This window comes from Piliocolobus tephrosceles, chromosome 7 (assembly GCF_002776525.5).
Source record: "Piliocolobus tephrosceles isolate RC106 chromosome 7, ASM277652v3, whole genome shotgun sequence".
In the NCBI taxonomy this organism is placed as follows: Eukaryota; Metazoa; Chordata; class Mammalia; order Primates; family Cercopithecidae; genus Piliocolobus; species Piliocolobus tephrosceles.
Genome location: NC_045440.1, coordinates 48040137 through 48067814, shown reverse-complemented (window position 1 = coordinate 48067814; position 27678 = coordinate 48040137). Strand labels below are relative to the sequence as shown.

Below are 27678 nucleotides of genomic sequence, written 5' to 3'. Positions count from 1 at the left end.
AGGCTTAGACGGGCAGATCACCTGTGGTTGGGAGTTCAAGACCAGCCTGACCAACATGAAGAAACCCCGTCTCTACTAAAAATGCAAAATCAGCTGGGCATAGTGGGCATGCTTGTAGTCCCAGCTACTCAGGAGGCGGAGGCAGGAGAATCGCTTGAACCCAGGAGGCAGAGGTTGCAGTGAGCCGAGACCCGCCATTGCACTCCAGCCTGGGCAACAAGAGAGAAACTCCATCTAAAAAAAAAGTTTTATATTCACCAGCAGTAAACAAATCAAAGTCCAGACTGGCACCAGTTGTGTCAGCGATTTTATTTGTGTCTTCCTGAAAGACCAAGCTTGCACAGGGTTTTGTTGTTGTTGATCTCAGCAACACAATATTTTTCTAAAATAAAGATGGTGTGTGAGTATGGAAAAGGCCTTTCTCGGCCAGACTTGGTGGCTCATGCCAGTAATCCCAGCACTTTGGGAGGTCAAGGCTGATGGATTGCCTGAGGTCAGTAGTTCGAGACCAGCCTGGCCAACGTAGTGAAACCCCGTCTCTACTAAAAATACAAAAAATTAGCTGGGCGTGGTGGCAGGCACCTGTAACCAGCTACTCAGGAGGCTGCGGCAGGAGAATCGCTTGGACTGGTGAGGTGGAGATTGCAGTGAGCCAAGATCGCGCCATTGCACTCCAGCCTGATCAACAAGAGCAAAACTCCATCTCAAAAAAAAAAAAAGAAAGAAAAGACCCTTCTCAGCCGGTCGCAGTGGTTCACACCTGTAATTCCAGCATGTTGGGAGGCTGAGGCTGGTGGATCACTTGAGCCCAGGAGTTTGAGACTAGCCTGGGCAACATGGCCTAGCCCTGTCTCTACCAAAAATACAAAAATTAGCCGGGTGAGGTGGTGAAGTGTGCCTGTGGTCCCAGCTACTCTGGAGGCTGAGGTGGGAAGATCAGTTGAGCCCAGGAGGTGGAGGCTGCAGGGAGCCGAGATGACAGCACGGTACTCCAGCCTGAGAGACAGAAGGAGGGTGGCCCTGTCTCAAAAGAAAAAAAGGCTGAGGTTTTTTGTCTTCTTTTGGTTAAGTCACTTTTAGGAAAGTAAGATTGCTACTCCTTTCAGTTCATTGATATTTAAAAGTTTACATGTCACACTTTTATTTCAGCAAAGAGAAAATATGATTTTTAAATGAATAAAAAACACATTTCTGTGCAGTAGAAGTCGTGCTAACATCTCATGTTAAAAAGATAAACAACAGGATTAACTGTTTACTTTGGGAGTGCAGAGGCTGGTTGTTTTTGAGAAGAAGAACACAATGTCCTGCTGTCTCTGGTTTCCCGGCCGTCCTCCCAAGCCTCTGCAGGAGTGGGCGAGGCCCCCGCCCCCAATGCGTCCCCTCTCCCACCCCGCCCCGCCCTCGCCCTCGCCCCCGCCTTTTCTCAGTGGCTCCCTTGCGCTCAGGTTCCAGCCCTCTTCTCTTCTCCCCATGCTCCGTTTTTTTCTCTCTGTTTTTATCACTTCATCCTCTGATTTCTTCTGTTTTTTCCTTGGGTTGAGGCTTCATAAGAGATTATAAAGTGGAGGGCAGGTCTTTGTTGATCTTTAGAGCCTGCTTAAGTTGACAGTGACCTAGAATGAAACAGCCGGGCCTGACTCCGATTCCGGGAATTCTTGGTGGACTGCTAAGAACTGCTCCCATAACTCACGTAAACATCCCACATAGCCACTTAATCTGCCCTCTCAGCACATGCGTGCGCAGGCACACACGTTTGCTGTGCTCTCGCTGTCCCTCCTTCGTGTAGCTATGAAACTGAGCCAGTGAATGAAAGAAAGGGAAAACACGTAGTTTTGGAAACGAGAAAGGGACATTTAAAACTTTTTAAAAAGAGAAATTAAATTGTACTCCCACAACTTCCACTACAAATCAAGAGTTTTATTTTTTTATTCCCTGTGATTTGTTCTGTTGCCGTTACAGATAAACAAGACATGTATTTTTACAGTTTCTGAAATATTCTTTAATTGGCATAATGGACATTAAGTTGGTAAGAAAAGGAAAAAAATTCTTAAAGACAAATATTAACTTCATAATGGACTTTTGTACTTCCAACGTGAACAAGGAACCTCTTATCTGTCTTATTTTATGTTGCTGGGAATGCGCGGTGGAATGTGGTTTCATTTGGCACCAGTTTTAATCGGCTCTTCCAACATGATCCAGGCCTCACCCTCATGGCTCAGAAATGCACAGAATCCAAGTCCTGCAGAATGGCTGCTGATGCCTGAAACAGGCTATTCTGCTGCTACCCTGTTTCCCTGGAACCACTTTCTGACTGCTGCCTTGTTTTCCCAGTTGAGAGGGTTGGAGTGTGGGTGGCTAAGGGCAGGGACCCGCTGTAGACATGGTATTCTAATGATTATGTATTGCTTTACCCACATTGGAACTTTACCTTGCAAAGCCAAACAGCAGTAGCTGAATGATGAGGTCACCATTGTAAGGCCGCATCTATGTGAAATGGTATGCCCTGTGCCATTCTCAAGCACCTTCCTGTGAGCACCTTCCCATAAGATTAGGCCTTTTACAAAAACGCAGACACCTGCTTCAGGACTTAAGAGAGCTGGCACTTAATGAGAGGGAACCCTATTTTCTTGTCAGTTAACTACATCTGTAACAACACGCATTTGTCTGGTAGGTGAAGGGAACTAAGATTTGAGCGCAGAAGAGATGCAGGCACTTAACTGACTGTGAAACGAATTCACATAACCTGGATTGTGCAGGTACCTGAACTCCTAGTGCCCGTGTCCATTCATGTCGTGTGGTGTCTGCTCCCCTGCACCGCAGTGTTATAGTCATGAAAGTGGGGGTTATTTGGGTAAGTGTCTATGGGAGAAGCATTGATCTTAAACATTAAATAAGTGGAATTCACTTGGCAGACTCTTATTCCAAGAAGTTTTGAATGGCTCTCTGGCTGATGGAATCAGTGCAGTTCTGAGACTTTCATTCTAAACACACATGTCCTACTTCTTCTCTGTGAGATATTTTATCATGGCTGTTCTAAGCACTTAGTTAATCACTCCTGTAGATAGCAGCATCCCGTCACACCAGGTATAAGGGACCCACCAACCATGCTCAGTGCTGCATGGGGCAGAGAAGTCGCCTGCAGCCCAGGCCTTACCTCAAGATCGCTAGCAGCAGAGAGTGTGGTGTACTGGATGCATACCTTTGCCTTGGCAGTGGGTATTCTGTGACAGGACAGCAAAGGAATGTACTCAACTGCTTCCCAAAGTGTGGAAGCTGCATTTTATGAACATTAATCACATAACTTTAAGATGTCAGATCTCTTGAGCCTGCTGTGGCCTGGCTAGCCACTGGTTCCCAGTATTTCAGAGCTTACTAAGGATGGTGCTGGTGTCTGCTGGTTGTCATGCAGAGCACAGCCACACACAGTGAGCATCTGCTCCTCAACTTGGGTGCTGGTGCCTGAGCTGCAGCTGCAGCCTTCTCTATAGATACATATCTATTTAACATTCCTTAAACAAAAATAACTGAAAGGACTTCTAGAGAGTATCCACTTATCTTATAAAAGGATTCTCAGCCCAGAGAGCTTCTGTGCCTTGTCGATAGTGGCAGAGCTGGGATCCCAATGTTCCTGCCCTCCTGTTTCGAGTCACATTCTCCATAGAGTAGTTTGCCCTTTCCAGTTCTGTGTTAATCAGCCCCGTTCTCACTTGCATCCTGCCTCAAGTCACTTGAGCAGCCTCTGGGTTCTTCCACAGCTCCCTGTTCTCTGAAATGAGGCCCATCCTATGCCTGATGCCGAGGCTGCTCTATACTCTTCACACCCACTCACCTCCTCCGAACCTCAGGCCAGCGCAGGCACTCTGTCCCGCATCCCTTACCCACAACTATGCTCTCCAGTCTCTACCTTGAAATGTTTCTTGAATGTGTTCTCACATGCTGACAAACCAAAGAGGCAAAGAGGGTGGCAGCATCTGAGGACTGGGACCAGGCATGGAGGGGAGGGCACCAGGATGGACTTCGAAGCCCGTGTCTCATCCTGAGGCAGCCACTACCAGGGTTGCAAGTTTCTCAAGATAACTGGAAAGTTGAATTTTATGTAAAGTCTTCCAGTTCTTAATTTTAGTTACTAGTTTCTGAAAACTTTAACACTATATAAACAAAAGAAAACATGCTAGCCAGTGAGCACTACTTTGTACCTTCACTCCTTCCTCTCAGGCATTTGTCATTGATTAGGGCGGTGGATTGATTAGACTCCCACTGGGTCTAAAGAGACTGTCTAAAAGTTCTCTCTTCAAGCGAACTCCTCACAAAACCCTTTCCCTCACCAATGCTGTTATTCCCTTCCTTCCAAGAGAAAATAATTTTTATCAAATTTTTAATTTTTTTCTAAATATAAGTTTAATTTTAAAGTAAGAATAATGCAATAAGTAGTCTTTCCTCTTATCCCTGCGTTCTCCTATTGCTATGGTCTGAATGTTTGCATCTCCCCCAAAATTCATATGTTGAAATCTTCACCCCCAAGATATTTAGGGGGTGGGACCTTTGGGATTAATGTCCTTATAAAAGAGGCCCGAGAGAGTCATTAACCCTTCCACCATAGGAGGTTGCTTCGAAAAGACAGCCGTCTATGAGGCAGCAGGCCCTCGCCAGATGCCAAACCTGCTGGTGCTTTGATCTGGGACTTCCCAGCCTCCAGAACTGTGAGCAATACATTTCTATTGTTTATGACCCCCCTAGTCTGTGGTATTTTTGTTAGAGCAGCTCAAATGGACTAAGACACCTATCTTGTCTTTCTCTCTTATTATCTTCTAGCCTCCTTCCAGTGTCTCAGCCATGGAAAACCTCTTTCCCATCCTAGGATTTCATACATGCTATGCTCTCTATTTTCAGTGTTCTCTCAGCCTTTGCATGACTCGTTGCTTCTCTCTGTTTAGGCTTAGCTTAAAGATCACCTTCCTTTAAGAAGCCTTCCCTGATGACCCTGACTAGACCATCCTACCACCCCATGCTGTCTCTCCCAGCACTCTTTATTTCCTTTCTAGCACTCACACAATCTGTGGTTGCACATTTGTGTGTGATTGGTCTCTCTTGCCAAGGAGCACAGACGTCAGGGACAGTTTGCCCACTATCGTGTACCTAGCACCTCACAGAGGGCCTATCTAGGAGGCAGTCCTGTTGTATTTAGCACATGAATGAATGGATCATTGATTTACTAGAAACCCTAAGAAGGCCAAGGCACTGTTTTGGAGCACAATGACAAACCCCCAAGTGCTTTTGTTATCAAGGATCTTATGACACTTATTTCATGGCTGTGCAGCCCTTCATGCCTCACTGCGTGTGTTGTACTTCCATTATCTGGCTTGGCAATTTTGTACTTGGCTCATTTCTTGTGTTCAAACAAATCAAGATGTCTCAAGAAATAACAACTCAAGCTTAAGTCTACAAATTCAGAATGAATAGTTTCCAAATACTCTCAAGACTTATAAATAAGGACAAAAGACCCATTTTGTTTTCTCACACGACACATACTAATCATCTAGAGAATCTGTATTTCCAATGGGAATAAATCGAAGAAACAGAAGACCAACTTTCAAAATAGCAGAATGAGGACACAGTGAATTCTCTGTCCAACAAACATTTAGCTGGAGAAAATTATGAAAGACAAGCATTTAAAATCTCTAGAAATTGTCCTCAGGGTATACAGCAAGTGGAGAAACATTCCATGAATGGAATCAAAAATAACTACTAAATCTAAGTGAGAACGGCAAGTCTATGGCCTGTGAGCCACAACCCACTCCCCCACCATCCAAACTCGTTTTATAGAAACTAACCTGGGGCTCTACTCCAGGGAGTCCAGTCAAGAAGATGGTCCCCTCTTCCCCCAGCCTCCAGTGTAGGGTACATTTCACCCTTCATGGCCAGCCTTCAGCATCTCTCATCACCCACCAAATAAGTCAGGCCAAGATTACGGACCTGATTGTCCCACTCCAGCTCACCCGTAGGTTGGAGGCTTCATGCTAGAGAGGCAAGCCCAGAAGACTAGTTGGGGGAAGTGAGAAGCAGGCAATAGAAACTGCATTTGGGGAGGTCCAGATGTTTGATTTCGCCGGTGAAGATTTCAAACCAGCCATTATAACTATGTTCAAAGAACTAAAGGAAACCATGTCTAAAGAATTAAAGGAACATATGTTAATGTTAACAATGTCTAATCAAATAGAGCATCTATAAAAAGATATAAACTATGAAAAGAACCAAATAGAAATTCTGGTGTTGAAAAGAATAACAATCAAAGTGAAAAATTTACCATAGGGGCTCAATAATAGATTTGAGATGGCAGAGCAAAGAATTTGTGGACTTGAAATTAAGATAACGAGGCAGGTCATGGTAGCTCACGCCTGTAATCCCAGCATTTTGGGAGGCCAAGGCTGGTGGATCACTTCAGCTCAGGAGTTCGAGACCAGCCTGGGTGACATGGAAAAACCCCATCTCTACAAAAAACACACCAAAAAATTAGCTGGGTATGGTGGACTTGGGAGGCTGCAATGGAAGGATCACTTGAGACCGGGAGGTTGAGGCTGCAGTAAGCCAAGATTGTGCCACTGTACTTCAGCCTGGGTGACAGAGTGAGACCCTGTCTCCAAAAAAATAGAAATTAAGAATATGTAATCTGAAAGAGAGAAAACAATGGAGAAAATGAAAGAGAACCTCATAAAAATGTTGGACATGATTAAGTGCACCAAAATGTGTGTAATGAGAGTGCCAGAAAGAGAGAGGATGATGCAGAAAATATTTGAAGAAATAATGGCTGAGCACTTAACAAATTTGATGCAAAATTTTAATAAGTTAAAATGTGTAATGTATTTAATAAGTTAAATACGTTAATAGGTTAAAATGTGTAACACCTAGACACCTCAAAGTCAAAATGTTGAAAACCAGAGATAAAGAGAAAATCTTGAAAACAACAAAAGAAACATGATTCATCATATATTAATACAAGGGAACCCCAGTGACAGTCCAGCTGACTTCTCATCAGAAATAATGGAGGCCAGAAGGCACTGGGATATATCTTCAAAATGCTGAAAGAAACACATTGCTTACACCATACTTTCGTTCTGGCCTTTAATTCCCGAGGTTAGGTGAGTAGGATTGAACGTGAATTATTTTATCTTAGCTCACCTTTTCATTTTTATAGAAACCAAAGACGATAGTTGTTCATCTTCATTTTGAAGTATTCTAGCTTTTTACTTGTTTGGACTAGACCTAATTATTAGCTACAGAACCCTAATTTTTATATAAAATTTCCTTCAGTCACAGAACCATGAGAAATTAGTTTGTACTATATAAATATCTTATAGCCACTACAAATTAAATAATGTCATACGTATCTGTGGAAATGTTAAGACTAGTTATCTTAAAATAGGCGATACATTTTTCCGCATATCACTTGCTAAATACTGCTAATACACGGTGTGAGGACCTAAAATCCTGTTTTTCTGCATCAGGTGACCACTCAGGTATTTCCTGGCATTCTTGGGTATAAAAGATCATATTATCAAGGAGATTGAACACAGTAGTAATTATGTATGGTTTTGATATGTTAAAATACATTTTAGAAAAAATATTGCTAACAACATTTTGGTGTTAGTGCTAATTTTTGAGAAACACTTATTAATACTTTGTGAGTACTAGTGTTTGATGACACATAAATTTTGTGCATTTTTTTTAAAAACATAATTTGGAAAAGCTTTAAATTGAAGGTTATTTGAAATAACCTCTTATGTATTTATGCCATGGTTTCCCTAGTCACTTTAAAAATTCATCACTTTTTAATTACTGTGTTTGAAAGGTTGATTAACCAATTTTTAAGTATTCATAGTTTTTTATTCTTCTAGTTCTGTAGGCCTTTAAACTGTGCTGTCCAATAGGGTGGCTACTAGCCACATGTGATTATTTATATTTAAACTAATTAAAATTAAATAAAATTAAAAATGTAGTTCCTCAGTCACATTAGCCACATCTCAAGTGCTCAGTAGCCACATATGGCTAGTAGCTACCACATTAGACAACATAGACATAGAACGTTTATTCTATACTTGCAGAGAGTTCTCTTAGAACACAGTGCTTTAAACTGATGGTCTGTTCCTTATTGCTGACTACAGTGGTATATAAATCAATTTCACCTGCACTTGAATTCTAATGGAGGTTTAGCTCTGGATATTAGGCTGGTATTTCCCCATTTTTGTAAATTTAAAGAGATATTTATATCAAATATGCTTATATATTCATTTCATTTTATTGTTAGTTTGCTTATTTAATGTTGTAAGGTTTTTGGGCAAGATAGTAAACCTTTCTGATCGTCAGTCTTCTATGTGCTAAATAGGGATAATAATAGCCTAGCTCCTAAGGGCCTTTTGAGGAGAAAAATGCAAATAGAACAGGATCTGGCACTAACCCACATACACTATGAAAAAAAATTAATGTTTGTATTTTAAGCTTCAAATTTGTGGGAGTAATGTGTATAGCAACATACAACAAATGCAGTAGGAGTTAATAACAAAAACGTATACTTAAAAATCCCTATAAAATTTGAAAAATACTTCCTATTGGGTCAGAAAAGAAATAATGACAATTTTAAAATATCTACAACTGATGAAAAGTAAAAATACTAAATATTAAAATGTATATGATGTCATTGACTTGATATTTAGAATAAATTTTAGTCAAATTAGCTCAACTTTAAAAAGAAGAAAGGGGCCAGGCGCAGTGGCTCACGCATGTAATCCCAGCACTTTGGGAGGCCAAGGCAGGCAGATGACCTGAGGTCAGGAGTTCGAGATGAGCGTGGCCAACGTGGTGAAACCCCATCTCTATTAAAAATACAAAAATTAGCCTGGTGTGGTGGTGCACGCCTGTAGTCCCAGCTACTTGGGAGGCTGAGGCACAAGAATCGCTTGAACCTGGGAGGCAGAGGTTGCAGTGACCCGAGATCATGCCATTGCACTCCAGCCTGGGCAACAGAGGGAGACTCAGTCTCAAATAAATAAATAAAAATAAACAAAAAGAAGAAAGGACTGGACACAGTGGCTCATGTCGATAATCCCAGCATTTTGAGAGTCCAAGGCAGGAGGATTGCTAGAGGCCAGAAGTTTGAGACCAGCCCAAGCAGCATAGCAAGACCCCGCCTCTTCAAAAGGAAAAAAAAAAAAAAAAAAAAACAGGCATGGTAGCATGTGCCTGTAGTCCTAGCTACTCAGGAGGCTGAAGTAGGAGGATAGCTTGAGAGAAAGGCTGCAAATTAATGAGCTAAGCCTCCAACATGAGAAATAGGAAAGGAACAATAGAATAAGTCCAAAGAAAATGGATAAAAAGATTATAAATATGAGTAGAAATTAATGACATAAACAGTGACTAAACAACAGCGAGAAATAATAATCCTATGGTAAAATTGATAAAGCGAAGATAAATAATAGTAAAAAGGAAAATTAGGGATAGCAGTCCCATCAGGGATTGGAAACATAGATGTGCTCACTTTGGCAGCACGTATACTGTAATTGGAAAGATACAGAGAAGATTAGCATGGCCTCTGGGCAAGGATGACATGCAAATTCATGAAACATTACATATTTTTTAGTAATATTAATAAAACTTGAAAAAATGTAAGATTACTGTAGCATCTTTATGCTATTAAGTTTGAAAATAGACAAGATGGAAAAATCCCTGGAAAAATACATTACCAAAATATCTTAAGAAAAAAATTGGCCGGGCGCGGTGGCTCAAACCTGTAATCCCAGCACTTTGGGAGGCCGAGACGGGTGGATCACGAGGTCAGGAGATCGAGACCATCCTGGCTAACGCGGTGAAACCCCGTCTCTACTAAAAAATACAAAAAACTAGCCGGGCGAGGTGGCAGGCGCCTGTAGTCCCAGCTACTCAGGAGGCTGAGGCAGGAGAATGGCGTGAACCTGGGAGGCGGAGCTTGCAGTGAACTGAGATCCGGCCACTGCACTCCAGCCTGGGCGACAGAGCGAGACTCCCTCTCAAAAAAGAAAAAAATTTAAAAATTCAAATACTCCAATTATCATTAGAGATGTTGAGCTGGTAGTTTTGAATCTTCTCAGGAAAGAAAACACTAAAGCTAAATGATTTTATTACCTAATTATTTCTAACTGTCAAAATACAGATTGAGTCTTAGAATTTTTATCTAAAATTTTCAGAAGAAAAGGTAATCAACTTGTTCTGTGAAGCTGATATAAATGATCTTGATACCAAATGTAGTATGAAAAATAAAATTAAAGACCAATATCATTAATGGACCTAGAGACAAAAATTCTAAATAAGACATAGCAAATAGCATCTTGGCTTTACATCAAGAGTGAAAAACTACTTTAATACTCAGAAAGAATTTGTAATTGTCATTTGCCACAGTAACATGTTAAAGGGGGAAAACGGTTCTTTCAATTAATACAGATAATGCATTTGATAAAATCCAACACCCATTCATGACTAAAAAAAAAATTCCTTAGCAAACTAGGAATCCCTAACTGGATGAAGGACGTCTACAAAAAAACAAATATGAACAACCACCAACAATAAAAGCAAACATTAGTAACTGTAAAACATTGAAGACTTTTTCTTTACAGTTGGAACAAAATAAGGATGCCCAGTCACTGGCATCTCTTCAGCATTGCCCTGAAGGTCCTAAAAGGCAGCCATAAAGCAAAATAAGAAGCAAAATTAGAATTATGAAATGATTGCATAAAAAGTACATTAAAAGGATTACAAATAGTAATAAAGTTTAGTAAGGATGATGGATTATAAAAGTTCAGTGTACAAGGCCATTGTATATTGATCACACACCAGCAACACACAACAAACAAAACACCATTTAAAATAGAACACAAACCCATAGACATTCTAGGCGTAGATCTAACAAAACATGTACAAGAGCTATATGGAGAAACTTATAAAATTTTATTATAAAAATTGACCTAAGTACCCCACCAAGAAAAGATTTATCTACCAGTCCCTCTACCATGCCCTAAATCACTGTATCATGTGAATGACTTTAATGTTCACAACAGTCCTCTGAATTAGATTCTCTTATTTTGTCTTAAAAATGAGTAAAATCAAGCTCATACAGATAAGCAACTTTTGCAAGATCCAGAGTTATTAACATAATGCTGCCCCCCTGGGAAGCCATTTGTGTTCCATTGAATATGATAAAATTTATGGTAAATACGTGGTAGTTCAGGAAAAGCAAGTAAATCATGGGACACTATGCTGCTCAGACCTGTCACACTAGCACTGATTTTAGGAGATAGCGTTTCACTGGGCAGAAAGCATTGACAAGTGGGTGGGATTCAACGCAGGCTGCTGATAAGCTGACGCTGGTCTGGGCAGTCTGTGAAATGCCACAGTTCTAATCCAGTTGAACCAGTGGGGTGATGACTCCACCTCGGGCCTGAGCCAGCCTGCCTCTGAGTTGCAGCTGTGTGAGCAGAACAGAGTGGGAGAGTGTGTGTGATGGGTGTGAATACCAGGAGAAGAGTGATAACTCGTCTCTAGGGCAAAAGAATAGACAGAAGCACCCTTCCTTGGTATTTGAGACAGGAAAATGTCAGGACAAACTTAAAGACAAAGGTAGTAGCCAATTCCACACCTCTCCCTTCTCAACACAATCGGAAATATAGAAACTTTGTATTTGGATCTGTGGGGATTTTTGTATTTGTCTTGACTTTTGTATAGGTTAAAAAAAAATAACGTGTAGGCCAGGCGCGGTGGCTCACGTCTGTAATCCCAGTACTTTGGGAGGCCAAGGCGGATGGATCACGAGGTCAAGAGATCGAGACCATCTTGGCCAACATGGTGAAACCCCGTCTCTACTAAAAATACAAAAATTAGTCGGGCGTGGTGTCCCACGCCTGAGTCCCTGAGTCCCAGCTACTCAGGAGGCTGAGGCAGGAGAATTGCTTGAACTCAGGAGACGGAGGTTGCAGTGAGTCAAGGTTGCACCACTGCACTCCAGCCTGGCAACAAAGTGAGACTCTGTCTCAAAAGAATAAATAAATAAAATAAAGTAACATTTAAAGCAAAGTCTTGGGGGTATCAGTAGGAGACAACCAGGCCTTAACGTAATCACATGTGGAGGGTCAGGGGCCACCATGGGTTGTGTTCTCTAACAGGAGAGCCTAGAGACTCCTAGGAAATGCAGCCTGGTCCTACCTCCAGTTCCCCTCCATGTCCTGGTCCCCGAGGAAGTCTCCTGGGACTTCTCTATTTAGATAGGGAACGGAGAAGCAAGCCATGTGAGGAGTTAACTAGGAGGTAAGGAGGACTTTAAATAGTGTATAGACAAAAAAAAAAAAGACATTATAAATTCAACATCAAAATGTATACTTTTATACCTGCTCTCAGGTAGCATACTGTAAACTAAAAAAGACCTCAGACATGGAGAGAATGGAGGGAAACAAAACATGATTGGACTGTGAATGGAAACATTAGTTCCCATCTAGAAATCCATACCCAGCCAAACTGCCCATAAAGTTTGTGGATCGATTACCAACAACTTTATGAATGGTTTTAAAATTTTTACCTCACACTCTTTTTTCAGAAAACTAGAAGACAGGAACTACTGAATTGAAGAAGTCAATTAAAAGATACGGGTGTAGGAAATAGCAGCTCCAACATAGCAGAGCAGCAAAGGGGAACCCCCAGATTTTGTGCCAAGAGATCCCGGGATGATACTGTGCCCAGGTATAGATGCTGACCCATTCAGATTGAAGCACAGTAGAAGGATCCAGAAGAGCTCTTCAGGGTAGAATACCTGTGAGGTTCAGCATCCTAATCTTGGTAATTGACTGAGGTTTAGGGTTGATTTTGTGATAAGTACATAAAAAACTAATTTTAAAATGAATATAGGGAGCCAGGTGTGATGGCATGTGGCTATAATCCCAGAGCTTTGGGAGCCAGGGTGGGAGGATTGGTTGAGGCCAAGAATTTGAGACCAGCCTGGGCAACATAGCGAGACCCTGTCTCTCCAAAAAAATAAGTAAATAAATATGTATCAGAAAAGAAATTGTTTTATTATATTAAAGCCAATAAATTTCCTTATATATTGATGTAATCCATACATTTTGACATGTGGTATTTTTATTATCAACTAGGTCAAATTATTGTCTCTTTTCTCTGTGATTTCCTGTTTGACTTGTGAGTTGAAAAAAACGTGAAATTTCCAAATGTAAGAAGATTTTTAAAATATATATTTCTTTCTTGGTTTCTCATTTAATTATATTTTAGGCAAAGAGTGTGTTCTATATGATAAGACACTTTGAAATTAACTGTGACTTGCTTTATGGCCAAGTGTGTAGTGAGAATTAATTAGAGAGAGAGGGAGAGAATCTGTGTCACTCCTGCTGGGGTATGCTGACCAGATCATAGCTTACTGCAGCTCCCAACTACTTGGCTTAGACTGTCTTCCTGCCTCAGCCTCCTGAGTAGCTGGGACTATAGGCACCACCGCTGTGCCCAGCTTGCTTATTTGTTTATTTATTTATTCGTTTGTTTGTTTGTTTGTTTGAGATGGAGTCTCGCTCTGTCCCTGAGGCTGGAGTGCAGTGGCGCAGTCTCGGCTCACTGCAAGCTCCGCCTCCCGGGTTCATGCCATTCTCCTGACTCAGCCTCCCAAGTAGCTGGGACTGTATACAGGCACCCGCCACCATACTTAGCTAATGTTTTGTATTTTTAGTAAAGACGGGGTTTCACCGCGTTAGCCAGGATGGTCTCAATCTCCTGACCTTATCACCCACCCGCCTTGGCCTCCCAAAGTGCTGGGATTACAGGCGTGAGCCACTGCGCCCGGCCTATTTTATTTTTTATAGAGATGACGTCTCGCTTTGTTGACCAGGCTGGTCTTGAAGCCTGGCTTTGAGCAGTCCTCCCAACTCAGCCTCCCAAAGTGCTGAGATTACGGATCTGAGCCACCTCATCCAGCCTCGCCTCTTGTCACCTCTTATGAATCTTCCATGTGTGCTTGAAAATGCATTTTTTCTAATTACGGGCAGTTTTTCTAATTGTTTATCCAACAAATCAAACTAGTTAGGTATATGCAAGTTTTCTAATTTTTTGCTAACATTTTCATCTGTTGACTTACCAATAATTGGCAGAGATGTGTTAAAATCTTCCACAGTGGTGGTGGATTTATTCATTTCTCTGTGTAGTTTTATTAATTTATGCTTAATATATTTTGAGGCTAGTAAGAGCATAAACGTTTATAATTGTACATCTTCCTGGTGAATTAAACCTTCTTATCTATACTGTGACCTCTCTATCCTTAATAATACTTTCTTTTTTTTTTTTTTTTTTTGAGACAGAGTGTCGCTCTTGCCCATGTTGGAGTGCAGTGATGCGATCTCGGCTCACTGCAAGCTCTGCCTCCCGGGTTCACGCCATTCTCCTGCCTCAGCCTCCCAAGTAGCTGGGACTACAGGGGCCCACCAGCACGCCCAGCTAATTTTTTGTATTTTTAGTAGAGATGGGGTTTCACCATGTTAGCCAGGTTGGTCTCGATCTCCTGACCTCGTCATCTGCCTGCCTCAGCCTCCCAAAGTGCTGGGATTACAGGCATGAGCCACCATGCCCGGCCAGTAATACTTTCTTAAAATCTATTTTGCTTACCATCGAAACCACCTTTTCAGCTGTCTTTTGGTTAATATTTGCCAGAAACATTTTTTTCTGTCCTTTTACTTTGAACCTTTCTGTGCTTTGGAAGGTTTTCTGTCACCAATTTATTGGAAGACATTTTTTTCTTCCTTCAAACAACATGACAGGTTCTGTCTTTGACATGTTTAAATCATTTTTGTTCCATTTCTAATATGCAAGGACTTTATCCTTTCACATATCACTTTATATTTTATTGGTGATTTAATGTTTTTTCTTTGTGTTTTCCTTTTTGTTTGTTTTCCTATATTTCTCATTCCATTTTTTTCCTCTAGTGATTAGGAGGTTATATTCCCTGTTTCTGTTCTTTGGTGATTATCCTTGAAATTGTGCCGCATATACTATTCTTAAGTTAATATCTTAACTCCAGGCTTAGAGTGATATGAGGACTTGGGAACATTTGAGCTCCAGTCACTGGCTGTTTGATTTCATTGCTATCCATTTTCAGTTTTTCAGCTCTAGCTTTAATATTATTGATTGTGTTGTTATTCTATCCTGTGTTTATTCTGGGTTGTTTGTGTTTTTGCTTATTAGTCCTTCTTGTGTCTCAGGCCTTTATTCCATGATAATTTCCTTATTCCTAAAGTACATAATTTAGAAATCATTTTATTTGTTTTTTGAGACAGGGTCTCACTCTGCCACCCAGGCTGGAGTACAGTGGCACAATCGTAACTCACTGCAACCCTCCAACTCTTGGGCTCAAGGGATCCTCCCGCCTCAGCCTTCTGAGCGGCTGAGACCACACCATGTGCCACCATACCTGGCTAATGTTTTTATTTATTGTAGAGACAGGGTCTCACTTTGTTGCCCAGGCTGATCTCGAACTTCTGGGCTCAAGTGATCCTCCCACCTCAGCCTCCCAAAGTGCTGGGATTATAGGTGTCAACCACTGTAACTGGTCTAGAAATCATTTTAGTAATTAGTAAAATAGTAAATACGTCAGGTTCTGTAGGTAGAAAATGCTCCTAGTTTTTCTTTGTCTAAAAACGTCCCAGGCCAGGTATGGTGGCTCACACCTGTAATCCCAACACTTTGGGAGGCCAAGGCAGGCAGATCACTTGAGGCCAGGAATTCGAGACCAGCCTGCCTAACATGGAGAAACCCCATCTCTACTAAAAATACAAAAATTAACCAGGTGTGGTGGTGGGCTCCTGTAATCACAGCTACTCAGGAGGCTGAGGCAAGAGAATCACTTTAACACAGGAAATGGAGGTTGCAGTGAACCAAGATCACTCCACTGCACCCCAGCCTGGGCAGCAGAGCGAGACTCCATCTCAAAAAAATAAATAAATAAAAATTAAAAAATTCAAATGTTCTTATTTTACCGTCATTCTTGAAAGGAGTTTTGCTGATACAGTTCTGAGATGGCTTTCAGAATTCTGAAAATATTCCACTGTCTTCTGGCTTAATTCATTGTTCTTTAGAAGGTTGATTTAAGTCAAATTTGTATTCTTTTGCAGATGTACTGTCTTCTAAATCTCACTGTGTGTGCTTTGAAAATCTTATTTGTGTGCTTCTTGCTTTTAACAGCTCATAGTCTTTGGTATTCTCTAGTTTCATTATAGTGAGTTTATTAGTTGGATTTCCATTTAGTTGTACTGCTTGGTATTTGTTTGGGTTTTTTTCCCCCAATTTGTTTTTGTTTTTGAGACAGCGTCTTGCTGTGTTGCCCAGGCTGGAATGCAGTGACATGATCACAGCTCACTTAAGCTTCAACCTCCTGGGCTGAAGTGATCCTCCCACCTCAGCCCCTGAAGTAGTTGGGACTATGGGCGTGTGCCATCACACCCAACTAACTTTTTTTAAAATTTTTCCTAGAGACAAGATCTCACTACATTGTCCAGGCTGGTCTTGAACCCCTCAGTTCAAGTAATCCTCCACCTCAGCCTACCAAAGTGCTGGGATTATAGGTGTGAGCCACTGTGGCCAGCCCTACTTGGTATTTGTTTTTCTTCCTGTGTCTTAGATCAGTTGGGAAAAGTTCTCAGTCACTATAAATCTACATGTTATTGCTTCCCTTCCTCTGTCTTGTTTTATTGAAATTCCAATTAGACATGTTAGACCTTCTCACTCTTCTCTGTATTTCTGCACCTTCTCTCATGTTTTTTTTCCTCTCACTTCTCAAGCTATATTCTGAGTAATTTATTTAGATTTATACCTCAGATCTCATATACACACTCTTCAGATGCATATAGCCATTTGTTACACCTACTCAATGAATATTTTTATTTCAGTAAATGTAGCTTTCCTTTTTGAAAGTGTGATTTCATCCTTCTTTAAATCTATCAAGTCATTTTATGAGTTTCTTGTCTCCTATTCATATTTGGGGGACTTTTTACCTCTTTAAAACAGTTATTCTATATTTTCTATCCATTAATTCTAATATCTCAAGTCCCCAGCAGGTCTGGTGTTATTTCTTTTGACTGTTCCCACATGATGGTTTGTTTCTTTGTGTTTGATTTTTATTTGAGCACATCTTTGTTTGGTCTTTACTCCATGGTGAACTAGCAATCCAAGTAAAGGTACTATTTTTCAGACAGGATATATTTTTGCTTCTCTTGCAAACCAGCTGGCCCTGTGGGCCTGTGAGACTTCATCAAGGAGTCTACAGTTCTTGACCCTTTTGCCAAGGCAGCACTTAAGGCTCCTGACTTCATCTGTTCTCCTCCAACATGTATTTCTTTCACATTCTTATCTTTAGAATAGTTTTTATGTCTATTTTGTGATGTTATTTACTGACTATAATTTATTCAGCCTCCATGAAATGTTTTCTGAGAACGTGTCATTTTTTGATAAATAAACTTCATTTACTTCAGTTATAAAATGAAAGGATTGGAAACTCAGTCATAAATAGGCTTTCATGAATAACACCATCTAAACTTAAAAACTAGGGGAAATCCCATCATGTCGCTGGCTGTCCATCATGGCTGTGTTGCTGCAAGCTGGAACACCAGGTTTTATCCTGCTGGAATATGCATGTCTCTAAGTGTGTACTGTCTCAGAGAAAGCCTCATATTGTTGTTCTCACCGTAATGTTATCCTGCAGCTTTTCTCAGTATTGAGCATCCACACAAAACAAATATTTCTTTCATGGGAAACAGGGTAAAAATGGGAAAAGGACACTCTGTTTCTAGGTAATATATTTGGTTTAAGAGAATGGTCATCTTAATGTACTTTTCAGCCATATTTGGCTTAGGTTTTAGTTTCATGCCTGTGGATGGTGGTTCAAACACCTGCATGTACACATACAGAAAGAATGTCTTGAATTCAATGTTTTTTTAAATCCTGACTCACCCATTTAGGAAGATGACTACAGTGGATTTCTTTTTTTTTTTTTTTTCCCTTGGTTTTTCTTTAATTTATTTAAATTATATTGGCCAGTCACAGCAGTATATAGTGGCTTTCTAATGAAGAAGAAGAGGGAAATCTTGATCTCTGCATTAATCCAAACTGCCTCCTCAAAGAACAAATGTGAATGGTTTTTTACAGAGCCTGCCTTCTGGTACAAGATGCCTGTGGAATGTTCGGTGAAGTGCACTTAGAGTTCACCATGTCGAAGGCAAGACAGTTGGAAGGGAAGTCTTGCAGCCTGGTGGGAATGAAGGTTCTACAGAAAGCCACCAGAGGAAGGTGAGAACGTGCCAGAATGGCATCCAGTTTGCTACAATTGTTGGTTCTTTTTATTAGTCTTTTGTCTCTAATTTTATTTTTAAAGGCAATAAACCAGGGTCCTAGAGTTTGCCCATAAAACAAGGCCAGAAGTTGAGTGGAACCTATGAAGTATCTTTAGGGGAAGAATTGTAATTGACAACAAAAAGAATTAGGCAGGTTTCATGATTCATAATTTTATTAAAAGAAGATTAAAATGTTATATATGTGTTTTAATTATGAAGATTTGTCTTTTGTGTGTTTTCTTCACTATAACAATAAAGCATCTTTGGGTGGTAAGTATAAATGAAAACCTCATTTAGTGAAAAAACATTTTGTGAGCTTTAAGCAAAATTCTTAAGTTGTCATGTCTTTGCACTTTCCAAAGTAAGCAAGCATTGTTCTCTGCCAGGTTTCATGGCACCTCGCCCTAAAATGTTGTTTTTGATAGGCAGAGGTGGAGTGTTACAAAGATCTGGCCTATCTGTGCCTGTTACATCTCCAGTAATCATTCTAATCTATGAATTAGGGAAAAAAAAGAAAAAGAAACATTTTTAATGGAACTACTCAGTCATATAGTGAATTGGGGTTTTTCTCAATCTTCTCATTACATCTCTTTCTTTAAGTAGTGTGTTATTTTAGCTCTCTTGTTGATGTTTTGTTTAATTATAGAATATCTGAGCTATAACTGTATTAGAGGGAGAAAAAGTCCCATTCTGAGTGTATGATAGTCTGCTTTTGGAGCATGTATTGATAGTATCCTCCGTAGTTTGCATCATGACCACTCTGGCTATGGCCATTCTAAATGGTGAGTGTTTAGTGAGCATTTCCTTGACTGACCTCAGTAGGCATTTAGCTCTCCCACAGGCCTTGACTTTGAGTCCTGTCATACCATACTGCTGAGTGACAGGTCTGCCCAAGAGCTTGTTTTCCTGGGAGACATATCCCCTGTAAGCCCCGAGTAGATAAGAGCACATTTTTATTAATCTGTATAGCTATGTTTTGTGTTTTTTTTTTTGTTTTGGTTTGGTTTGGTTTGGTTTTTGGTTTTTTGTTGTGTGTGTGTTTGTTTGTTTTTGAGACAGAGTTTCGCTCTTGTTACCCAGGCTGGAGTGCAATGGTGCCATCTTGGCTCACTGCAACCTCCGCCTCCCAGATTCAAGCAATTCTCCTACTTCAGCCTCCCAAGTAGCTGGGATTACAGGCGCCTGCCACCACGCCCGGCTAATTTTTTGTATTTAGTAGAGATGGGGTTTCACCATGTTGCTCAGGCTAGTCTCAAACTCCTGATCTCAGGTGATCTACCCACCTCAGCCTCCCAAAGTGCTGGGATTACAGACGTGAGGTTCCACGCCCGGCCAGCTATATTTTATAATAAATACTTCCTCTTGTTTGTAAACAGGCAGCTGTATTATAATTTAATTGCATTATGTGTTTGGGGAATGCGATTCATCCAGATATTTGGAAAGCATGTCTAGATACGAGAAAAGCTTGGTTGGGTCACATGAGTCTTACCCTTATTAAGACTGAACCTCATTTTAGTCCTCATTAGAATATTCATTGTAGGCCAGGCGCAGTGGCTCCCAACACTTTGGGAAGCCAAGGCAGGCTGATCACTTAAGGCCAGGAGTTTGAGGCCAGCCTAGCCAATATGGCAAAACCCTGTCTCTACTAAAAATAAAAAATAAAAAAAAAATTAGCTGGGCATGGTGGCACATGCCGGTAGTCCCAGCTACTTAGGCTGAGGCACGAGAATTGCTTGAACCCTGGAGGCAGAGGTTGCAGTGAGCTGAGATTGCACCACTGCACTCCAGCCTGGGTGACAGAGCGACACTCTGTCTCAAAAAGAAAAAAATATTCATTGTAAACATTTCAGACTCACAAGCATCTGAAGACTAAGTGTAGTTATGGTAACCATCAGGGCCGTTTAAAGGGGAGGGCTCTTTCACTCGGCTGCCACCCACCCGAGCCTGGCAAGGACATGAGGGGGCTCCCACCACAGGATGTTCTAGCTGTGCTCCAGGCCAGAGGCAGCTGTTCTGGCTGGAGACTGCAGGACGTAGCATCTTACGGAAATACTGCTGGAGAAGGACACAGCCAGACAGGACCTGGGAATCTTTGTCTCTCTAAAGGTCCTGTTCTTTCACCATTCTTCTTTATAGCCATACATGTACCTAACATTTAATCTAGTTTTTGTGGTTGACACTAGAAGCCTGACCATCTATAACATTTACATGGGAAATGTTTTTTCCATGGGAAATGCATTGAGTATTCCAACAAATTCATTTACTGATAACTGTTGAACCTCCTTCCTTGTTAAAGTTGGTGACTAGTATTCGATGCTTTTTTAGATTCAGATTAATTATTTTATATATTTAATTATATTTTGCCATGCAAAACATCCGAATAAATGTTTAGATTGTTTTCTTGTTCTTTTGGAAGCTATATTTCTTCAAAACAAATTATTAAATCGTTTTGGAATGCGGGATGTTATAATTGCTTATTAGTGACATCATCCATCCGTGGCCCAGTAAACACAACATTGTCTCTCTTTTTTTCCCCCAAATTATTGTGTTTCATAGCAACTGTCGTAAACTTTAACAAAATACACTTCTCATAAACCTTAACAAAATATACTTCCCCAAATTCAAGCTAAAATGATTAATTTTATAATTTCAGTATCTAATGCAGAAAATAACCTTTTCCCAATTGGAAGATAGTTGTATGTTTGGGCTAAGTCACAGAGCCTCTTAGATCTGGCCTACCAGATCTAAATTTCGTCTGATCCACAGTTCTGGTGATGAAACAGCACTCAGCCCTACCTGCTGTTGAAACATCACTCAGCCCTACCTGCTGTTGAGTGACTGTGTTGCAGGGGACTCATGACTACAGAGCCACCAGGCAGGCACACATGCTGCCAGATGCCTATGCAGGGAGCACCGCCCTGGCCAACTGCTTTAGTCCAGAGGCTCGCAGAAAAACAGCAGCATAGCTTTTGTTTCTCTGACAGACTAATTTTTGGGATTTGAGTGTCTATGTTGACTGGTCAGAGGAAGAAGAGTCAGAAAAACAACCCGAGCTTCGGTTTAAAAACTGTACAGTTTTCACAACAGTACCAATCTGATATATGCTCACCGCAGAACATGCAGCACAGCCTGTGCTTCCTTCCTCTCCAGGACACTCCTGCTATTCCTCAGTGACTCTCTGCTAAGGGCCACCCTCCAGCCCACCTCCCCGCCCACCACTGACCTCTGTCCTCCCAAGTAGCCTGTGCAGCACTTTAGTAGGCCAAAACAAGCTGAGAAGTCACAGGGCTTTGGTGTCATAATTCTGTGTGTGAACTTTATTTTTTTTGTTGTTGCTGTTTATTGTATGCTTTTATTTGTATTTGCCAGGGCAATACTGAGAAAAAGAAAAAAAAAATTCCCTGAAATATGTTAACCTATCATACGTATAGAAACTATAGCTAACAAATTCTTTTGGGGAGAGTGGGGAAAGGAGACCTCTTTCAGTTCCAAAATCTGATATTTATTTCCCAACTTGTTAAAACAACCACTGAGTCCAAAATATATTATTAATTTATAGGTACTATTTTCTGTAGGCCTCTTGAAGGGCCCTTTTACAGCAATGTACTGGAGAAGCTCTTATTGAAGAACATTTTGTCAATACTCAGTGTCTACAGAGGGTGCTATCTGGGTGTTGAGAATGACAAAGAAAGCAACTGACATGGTCTTTGACCTTGAATTGTGTCCCTTTCAACCCAAAACAGGACAGGTAGAAGTATTAGAGTAGTTGATGATTCAAATAATTAGACCTTAGCTGACTGATCCCAGGAGATTTCATGAAAGAAATGAGAACAAATGCTTTTAACATCCTGATCTAGCAGAAAGAAAAGTGTCTCTAAATTGGTGAGATGTTATCTGTGAATAGAAATATAGGATTTAGAGAGAGAGAGATGCAAAAGGGGAAGTAAGAGGGTTTATTCAAGAGAGATTATGACTGGGTGCAGTGGCTCATGCCTGTAACTTAGCACTTTGGGAGGCAAAGGTGGGCCGATCGCTTGAGCTCAGGAGTTTGAGACCAGCCAGGGCAACATAGTGAGACCTTCACCTCAAAAAAATAATAATAATAAGATAATTCACTCACTTATTCAGTAAATATTATTTAGTCCCTATTTGTACTATGCTCCCAGCTAGTTGCCATGGCACTGAGCTGTGTGCCAGATTTGGGGGATTTATCCCAAACCAGAATATACTGAGGGATAAAGTCTGCTAGATAAAGCCTAAATCCTATTATTAGGGATTTTGCATTGGTTCTGGAGAAATGAGGTTCAATATGAGTTTTTGAGTGAAGAAGAGAAGAGGTCATAAACACAAAAATGAAGTAAGACTATCTTTACTCCTGTACCTACAATAGATGGGAAATTGAGGGAGAGATTGGGATAGGGCCACAAGGCTGGAAACTTTTCCCACAGTTGAAGGAAGGAGAACAGAGAAGTGGTACATAGGGAGCTCTCAGGAGCTGTGGCACATGCCAGGAGCACAAAACAGCTCGCTTCCTCTACACTTAGAGCAGCGTAGGAGCCAAGGGGAGACTCAGAAGGATAGCTGGTGATGTGGCACCACCTGGCAAGCACCCATACAGGGAGCGGAGGCTCAGAGCATCCCCCTTGGAGGGGGTGCAGAGGGTGGGGTAGGATGTAGGAGCTCTGGACAGAACAGGAAAGGCATGGGCTAAGGGCTAAAATGGAAAGGGAGGGTAAGCTCCCAGGCCCACACAGCCATTTCATCCCCTGCGGAGTGAGGACAAGGTGAGGACTGCTGCCCTGGTCAGCTTCCATGAAAAGGTGAGGGGAGGAAGTGCATTTCAGAGAATTAGCCAATTGAGAAGCTATCGTCTAAACACGAACTTCCATTTTTATGGCAGCAGATTAAGTGGTGATAAGCTTTTTATCAGAAGCCAAGCTCAGTCAGCATGCTCAGAAATTAACCAATCCGAATCAGGATAGAAAGTTCCTTTGTAACCCCCAGTGGGATTCCCAGTCCACTGCCCTGCTAGCCTGTGCACTAGTTTCCTGGGCTTTATTTAAGCGCCTTTTCCCTCACAGGCCAGTGTACCCTCATTAAGGGCCCAGCACTGCCTCCCTTGCCTCCTGCTGCAACCACCACCAGGATGCCCTCTCCTCTCCACCAGCACCATGGAAGTAAGCTTGCAGCTCACTCTGGTGCCTGTGCCTAGGACTGTGTGGGATGTCTGCTGGCCTGTGGCCCAACACAGACACATGTTTTAATGTCAGTGAGTGATGTCACTGGTATAGATTTGAGTGTGCCCCTTTTTTTGATGAATAATATGAGAACATCATGACATTCGTATGAGGAGTCCTCCAATGCATCATAGATGCATCATACAAGGGCTGCTCTCCAGTGCTGGACTGTGCCACGTGCCTGCCTCCCCCATCCCCTCCAGTGCTGGCCTGTGCCAGGTTCCCACCTGCCCCCATCCCCTCCAGTACTGGCCTGTGTCAGGTGCCTACCTTCCCCCACCCCCTCCAGTGCTAGCCTGTGCCAGGTGCCCACCTTTCCCATCCTCTCCAGCGCTGGCCTGTGCCAGGTGCCCACCTTTCCCCACCCCCTCCAGTGCTGCCTGCGCCATGTGCCCGCCTGCCTCCATCCCCTCCATCCCCTCCAGTGGTGGCCTGTGCCATGCGCTGGCCCACTGGTCTCTGAGTCTAATGGACCTATGATGGCTTCATCATCGTTACAACTGTTCCTTGTAGGGTGTCTACATGTGGACAGTCAGTGAAGCTGTGTCAGTTGCGTTCCCAGCCACCATATTTCACACTTGCCCGCTGGTTGGTAGGCTCCCTCAGGGCAGGTGCTGTTTCTCATTTACCATTATATTTTCTGTAGATAGCAGAATTTCTGACACATGATAAGCGAATAATTTTTATTTGTGGGATGCACATTAGGTGTTTTCTTGGGTTAATCTTAGAACTTTTGTCAGCAAGATTTAAATGTGTATTTTTATAGTTCCTAATTATTGGAGCTCAATTATAGCAGTAATGGTGACGACCCATTTGGTGCCAGGGGCTGTGTGCGGTGCAGGTGACAACCACACTAGCCATGTGCCTGTGGACACAGACCCTCGGTGTCCTCACTAATTTAGGGGAAGTGAATATGGGCATGTGGTGAGAGCACTTGATCACGCGGATGGCAAGAGTGTGAGTGTTCATTATGAATTTTTCACAGAAAAACAAGTTGTATGCATTGCACTTTCCCTTTTCCTTTTAGTCTCCACAAAAGTCAGTTACAGAGGAGGAGGCTCAGCGTGCACCCAGTCTTACAGAAGAGGGCCTGAGACAGAGGTGGGGTGACTGGCCCAGGGTCCACCAGCCAGCCCAGCTGTGACTGGGCAGGATGCTGGGGTCTTCAGTCTCCCACAGAGCCCATCACGTTCCATCCAGCAGAGTGAAACTGGGATACACCAAAGTGCTGGAGAGGGAACCCTTAAGAGTCATTACACATGAGTTTACCGGGCTGGGTTATTTATTGGAGAATCATTTCAGAGGCTCCTTCAACAGGAAATACGTAGTGGTAAGAGCTTTCCTTGGGTAAGAAACTTCAATAGTAATTTACTTCCTTTGATTTTCCTTCTTCAAAAAGGCCACCCTTTTAAAAAGCCACACACTTCCCTTGGGGTTTGAGGTCCAGCATCTCTTTCTTAATTGCTATGCTTAGAAACCCTGCTTCAAAGGACATTTCTAAGAATTCTTTCATGATTTTGAAAAATAAAATTGTTCCTGGTAACTTCACCGGAGTGTCTGAAAAGGAAAATAAAGTATCACTTAAGAGAGAGTGCTGGGCCGGGCGCAGTGGCTCACACCTGTAATCCCAGCACTTTGGGAGGCCAAGAGGCAGATCACCTGAGGTCAGGAGTTTCTAGCCAGGCAGGCGTGCCATGTAGTGGCATGCACCCGTAATCCCAGCTACTCGGGAGGCTGAGGTAAGGTAGGCGAATCCCTTGGACCCGGGGGCGGAGGTTGCAGTGAGCCGAGATCATGCCATTGCACTCCAGCCTGGGTGAAAGAGCAAAACTCCATCTTAAAAAAAAAAAGAGAGAGAGAGAGAGAATGTGAATCTCGAGACCAGGACTGCTCAGAGCAGCAGCAGTAGTCACTTTCTACCTGAGCAGCATGCTGTTACTTCAAGCCCTTCATCAGTTTAGAAGTGTGTTTTGTGTTTTTCCTATAGTTTTCTTTCTGCCAAATGTTACCTCCCACTAGGATTTTAAGTCAAAATTAAACTTTATTGTCCTTTAAGACTGGAGTTTTTTGGGCCAATATTTACCTATTGTGAAGTATCTCTTTGTAAACTCTTCTGCTAAAATAATGCATTCTAAGCATCCGGATTGAGATTTTTTTTTTTAAACGTAGAGCATTTTAGAAGGTAAAGTAAGCTCTAAAACATTTTCTTTGGCTTGGTTACATTTTAGGAAGATGAAGTCTGTTTTTCTGATTTTTGTTTAATTGCTTTATTTCTGAGTGCCTTTGTTGTTACTGTAAACTGACAATCATTTTTACTAGTGAGTCTAATCAAAGATCAATAGAGATCATGACTTATTTTTATTTTAAAGGAAATATATTTTTGAAATCTAAGGTCTTAGTCCCAAGTCACACATATCATTATTAGAATTTATAGGCCGGGCGCGGTGGCTCAAGCCTGTAATCCCAGCACTTTGGGAGGCCGAGACGGGCGGATCACGAGGTCAGGAGATCGAGACCATCCTGGCTAACACAGTGAAACCCCGTCTCTACTAAAAATTCAAAAAACTAGCCGGGCGAGGTGGAGGGCGCCCGTAGTCCCAGCTACTCCGGAGGCTAAGGCAGGAGAATGGCGTAAACCCGGGAGGCAGAGCTTGCAGTGAGCTGAAACCCGGCCACTGGACTCCAGCCCGGGCGATAGAGCGAGACTCCGTCTCAAAAAAAAGAATTTATAACTTTCTAAGGCTTCAGCTGTTTCTTCACTTCCTTATATATTTGGTTGCTTTACTTTGAACACATTAATTGATTCTTATACAAGGAGTCTTTATCTTAATAACTTAATCTGCTTAAAATAATTTTGATAATGTATATTTTGCACAAGAACAATGAGGAAAATCAGAAGTTGAAAAGTTGAATCTTTCATTTACAAAGACTTATTTTCTCATTAGAATAATAAAGGAGTGTGTAGAAATACAGTAAACTGAGCAATATTATACTTCTAAGCTTTAGTTTCTTCATTTTCATTAGCAGCTAAAGAGTCATGAATCTTCAGTGATTTAATTAAGGAGGGAAAAAAGGAGGAATTTATATGCTTAGGTCAGAAGAATATGGGATATAGCATCAATAATAAAATTGAAAGGGATACAATTAAACCAAACTGGTCGTTGTCCTGAAACATCACCCCAATGCAAATAGAAATAGAACTGGAAGTAAAGGAAGGAAACATTTTTAAGAGAAGACATGAAATGGGCCATAAAATAGGTTTTTATTACGTCCAAAGTGAACTAACTAAAAGGAGCATGCTACAACATGGATGAACCTCAAAAACATGATGCTAAGTCCAAAAAAAAAACAGACACAAAAGGTCTCATGCCTTGTGACTCCCTTATTGTGAAATGTCCAGACCAGGCAAATCTATGGAGACAGCAGATGGGCTTCCAGGGCCTGAGAAGAGAGGAAATGGGAGTGACTGCTAATGGGGATGGGGTCTACTTTGGGATATGGAAATATTCTGCAATTAAATAGAGGTAGTGTGTGCACAACATTCTGAATGTACTACCTACCACTAAATTGCATACTTTAAAATGACTAATTTTATGAAGTTTTAATTTACTTATTTTCTTACTATAATTTTATGTTATATTAATTTTACCTCAAGTTTAAAAAAGAAAAATGAACTGAATGTCTAGAAAGTGCTTATGCTGTTATGAAAATAACTACAGGCCGGGCACGGTGGCTCAAGCCTGCAATCCCAGCACTTTGGGAGGCCGAGACGGGTGGATCACGAGGTCAGGAGATCGAGACCATCCATCCTGGCTAACACGGTGAAACCCCGTGTCTACTAAAAAAATACAAAAAACTAGCCGGGCGAAGTGGCGGGTGCCTGTAGTCCCAGATACTCGGGAGGCTGAGGCAGGAGAATGGCTTAAACCCGGGAGGTGGAGCTTGCAGTGAGCTGAGATCTGGCCACTGCACTCCAGACTGGGCGACAGAGTGAGACTCTGTCTCAAAAAAAAAAAAAAAAAGGAAAATAACTTAAGAATGTGAAGCTTCAT

The 27678-nt window shown here is 41.6% G+C and overlaps 1 protein-coding gene and 1 non-coding gene across 12 annotated transcripts in view; both read left to right on the top strand.

Annotated features, from left to right (window-relative positions):
- The window catches only part of SPIDR (scaffold protein involved in DNA repair), a 456553-nt gene that overhangs the window by 373239 nt on the left and 55636 nt on the right, over positions 1-27678 (top strand). For all 11 annotated transcript variants that reach the window (XM_023190580.2, XM_023190576.2, XM_023190584.3 and 8 more), the window contains one exon: positions 18205-18345. In XM_023190580.2, the coding sequence (XP_023046348.1) occupies positions 18205-18345 (141 nt within the window). The remainder of the gene's footprint in view (positions 1-18204; positions 18346-27678) is intronic.
- On the top strand, positions 9522-9628 carry LOC113225146. Its single transcript, XR_003309774.1, has one exon. It is a non-coding gene; the product is annotated as a U6 spliceosomal RNA (small nuclear RNA).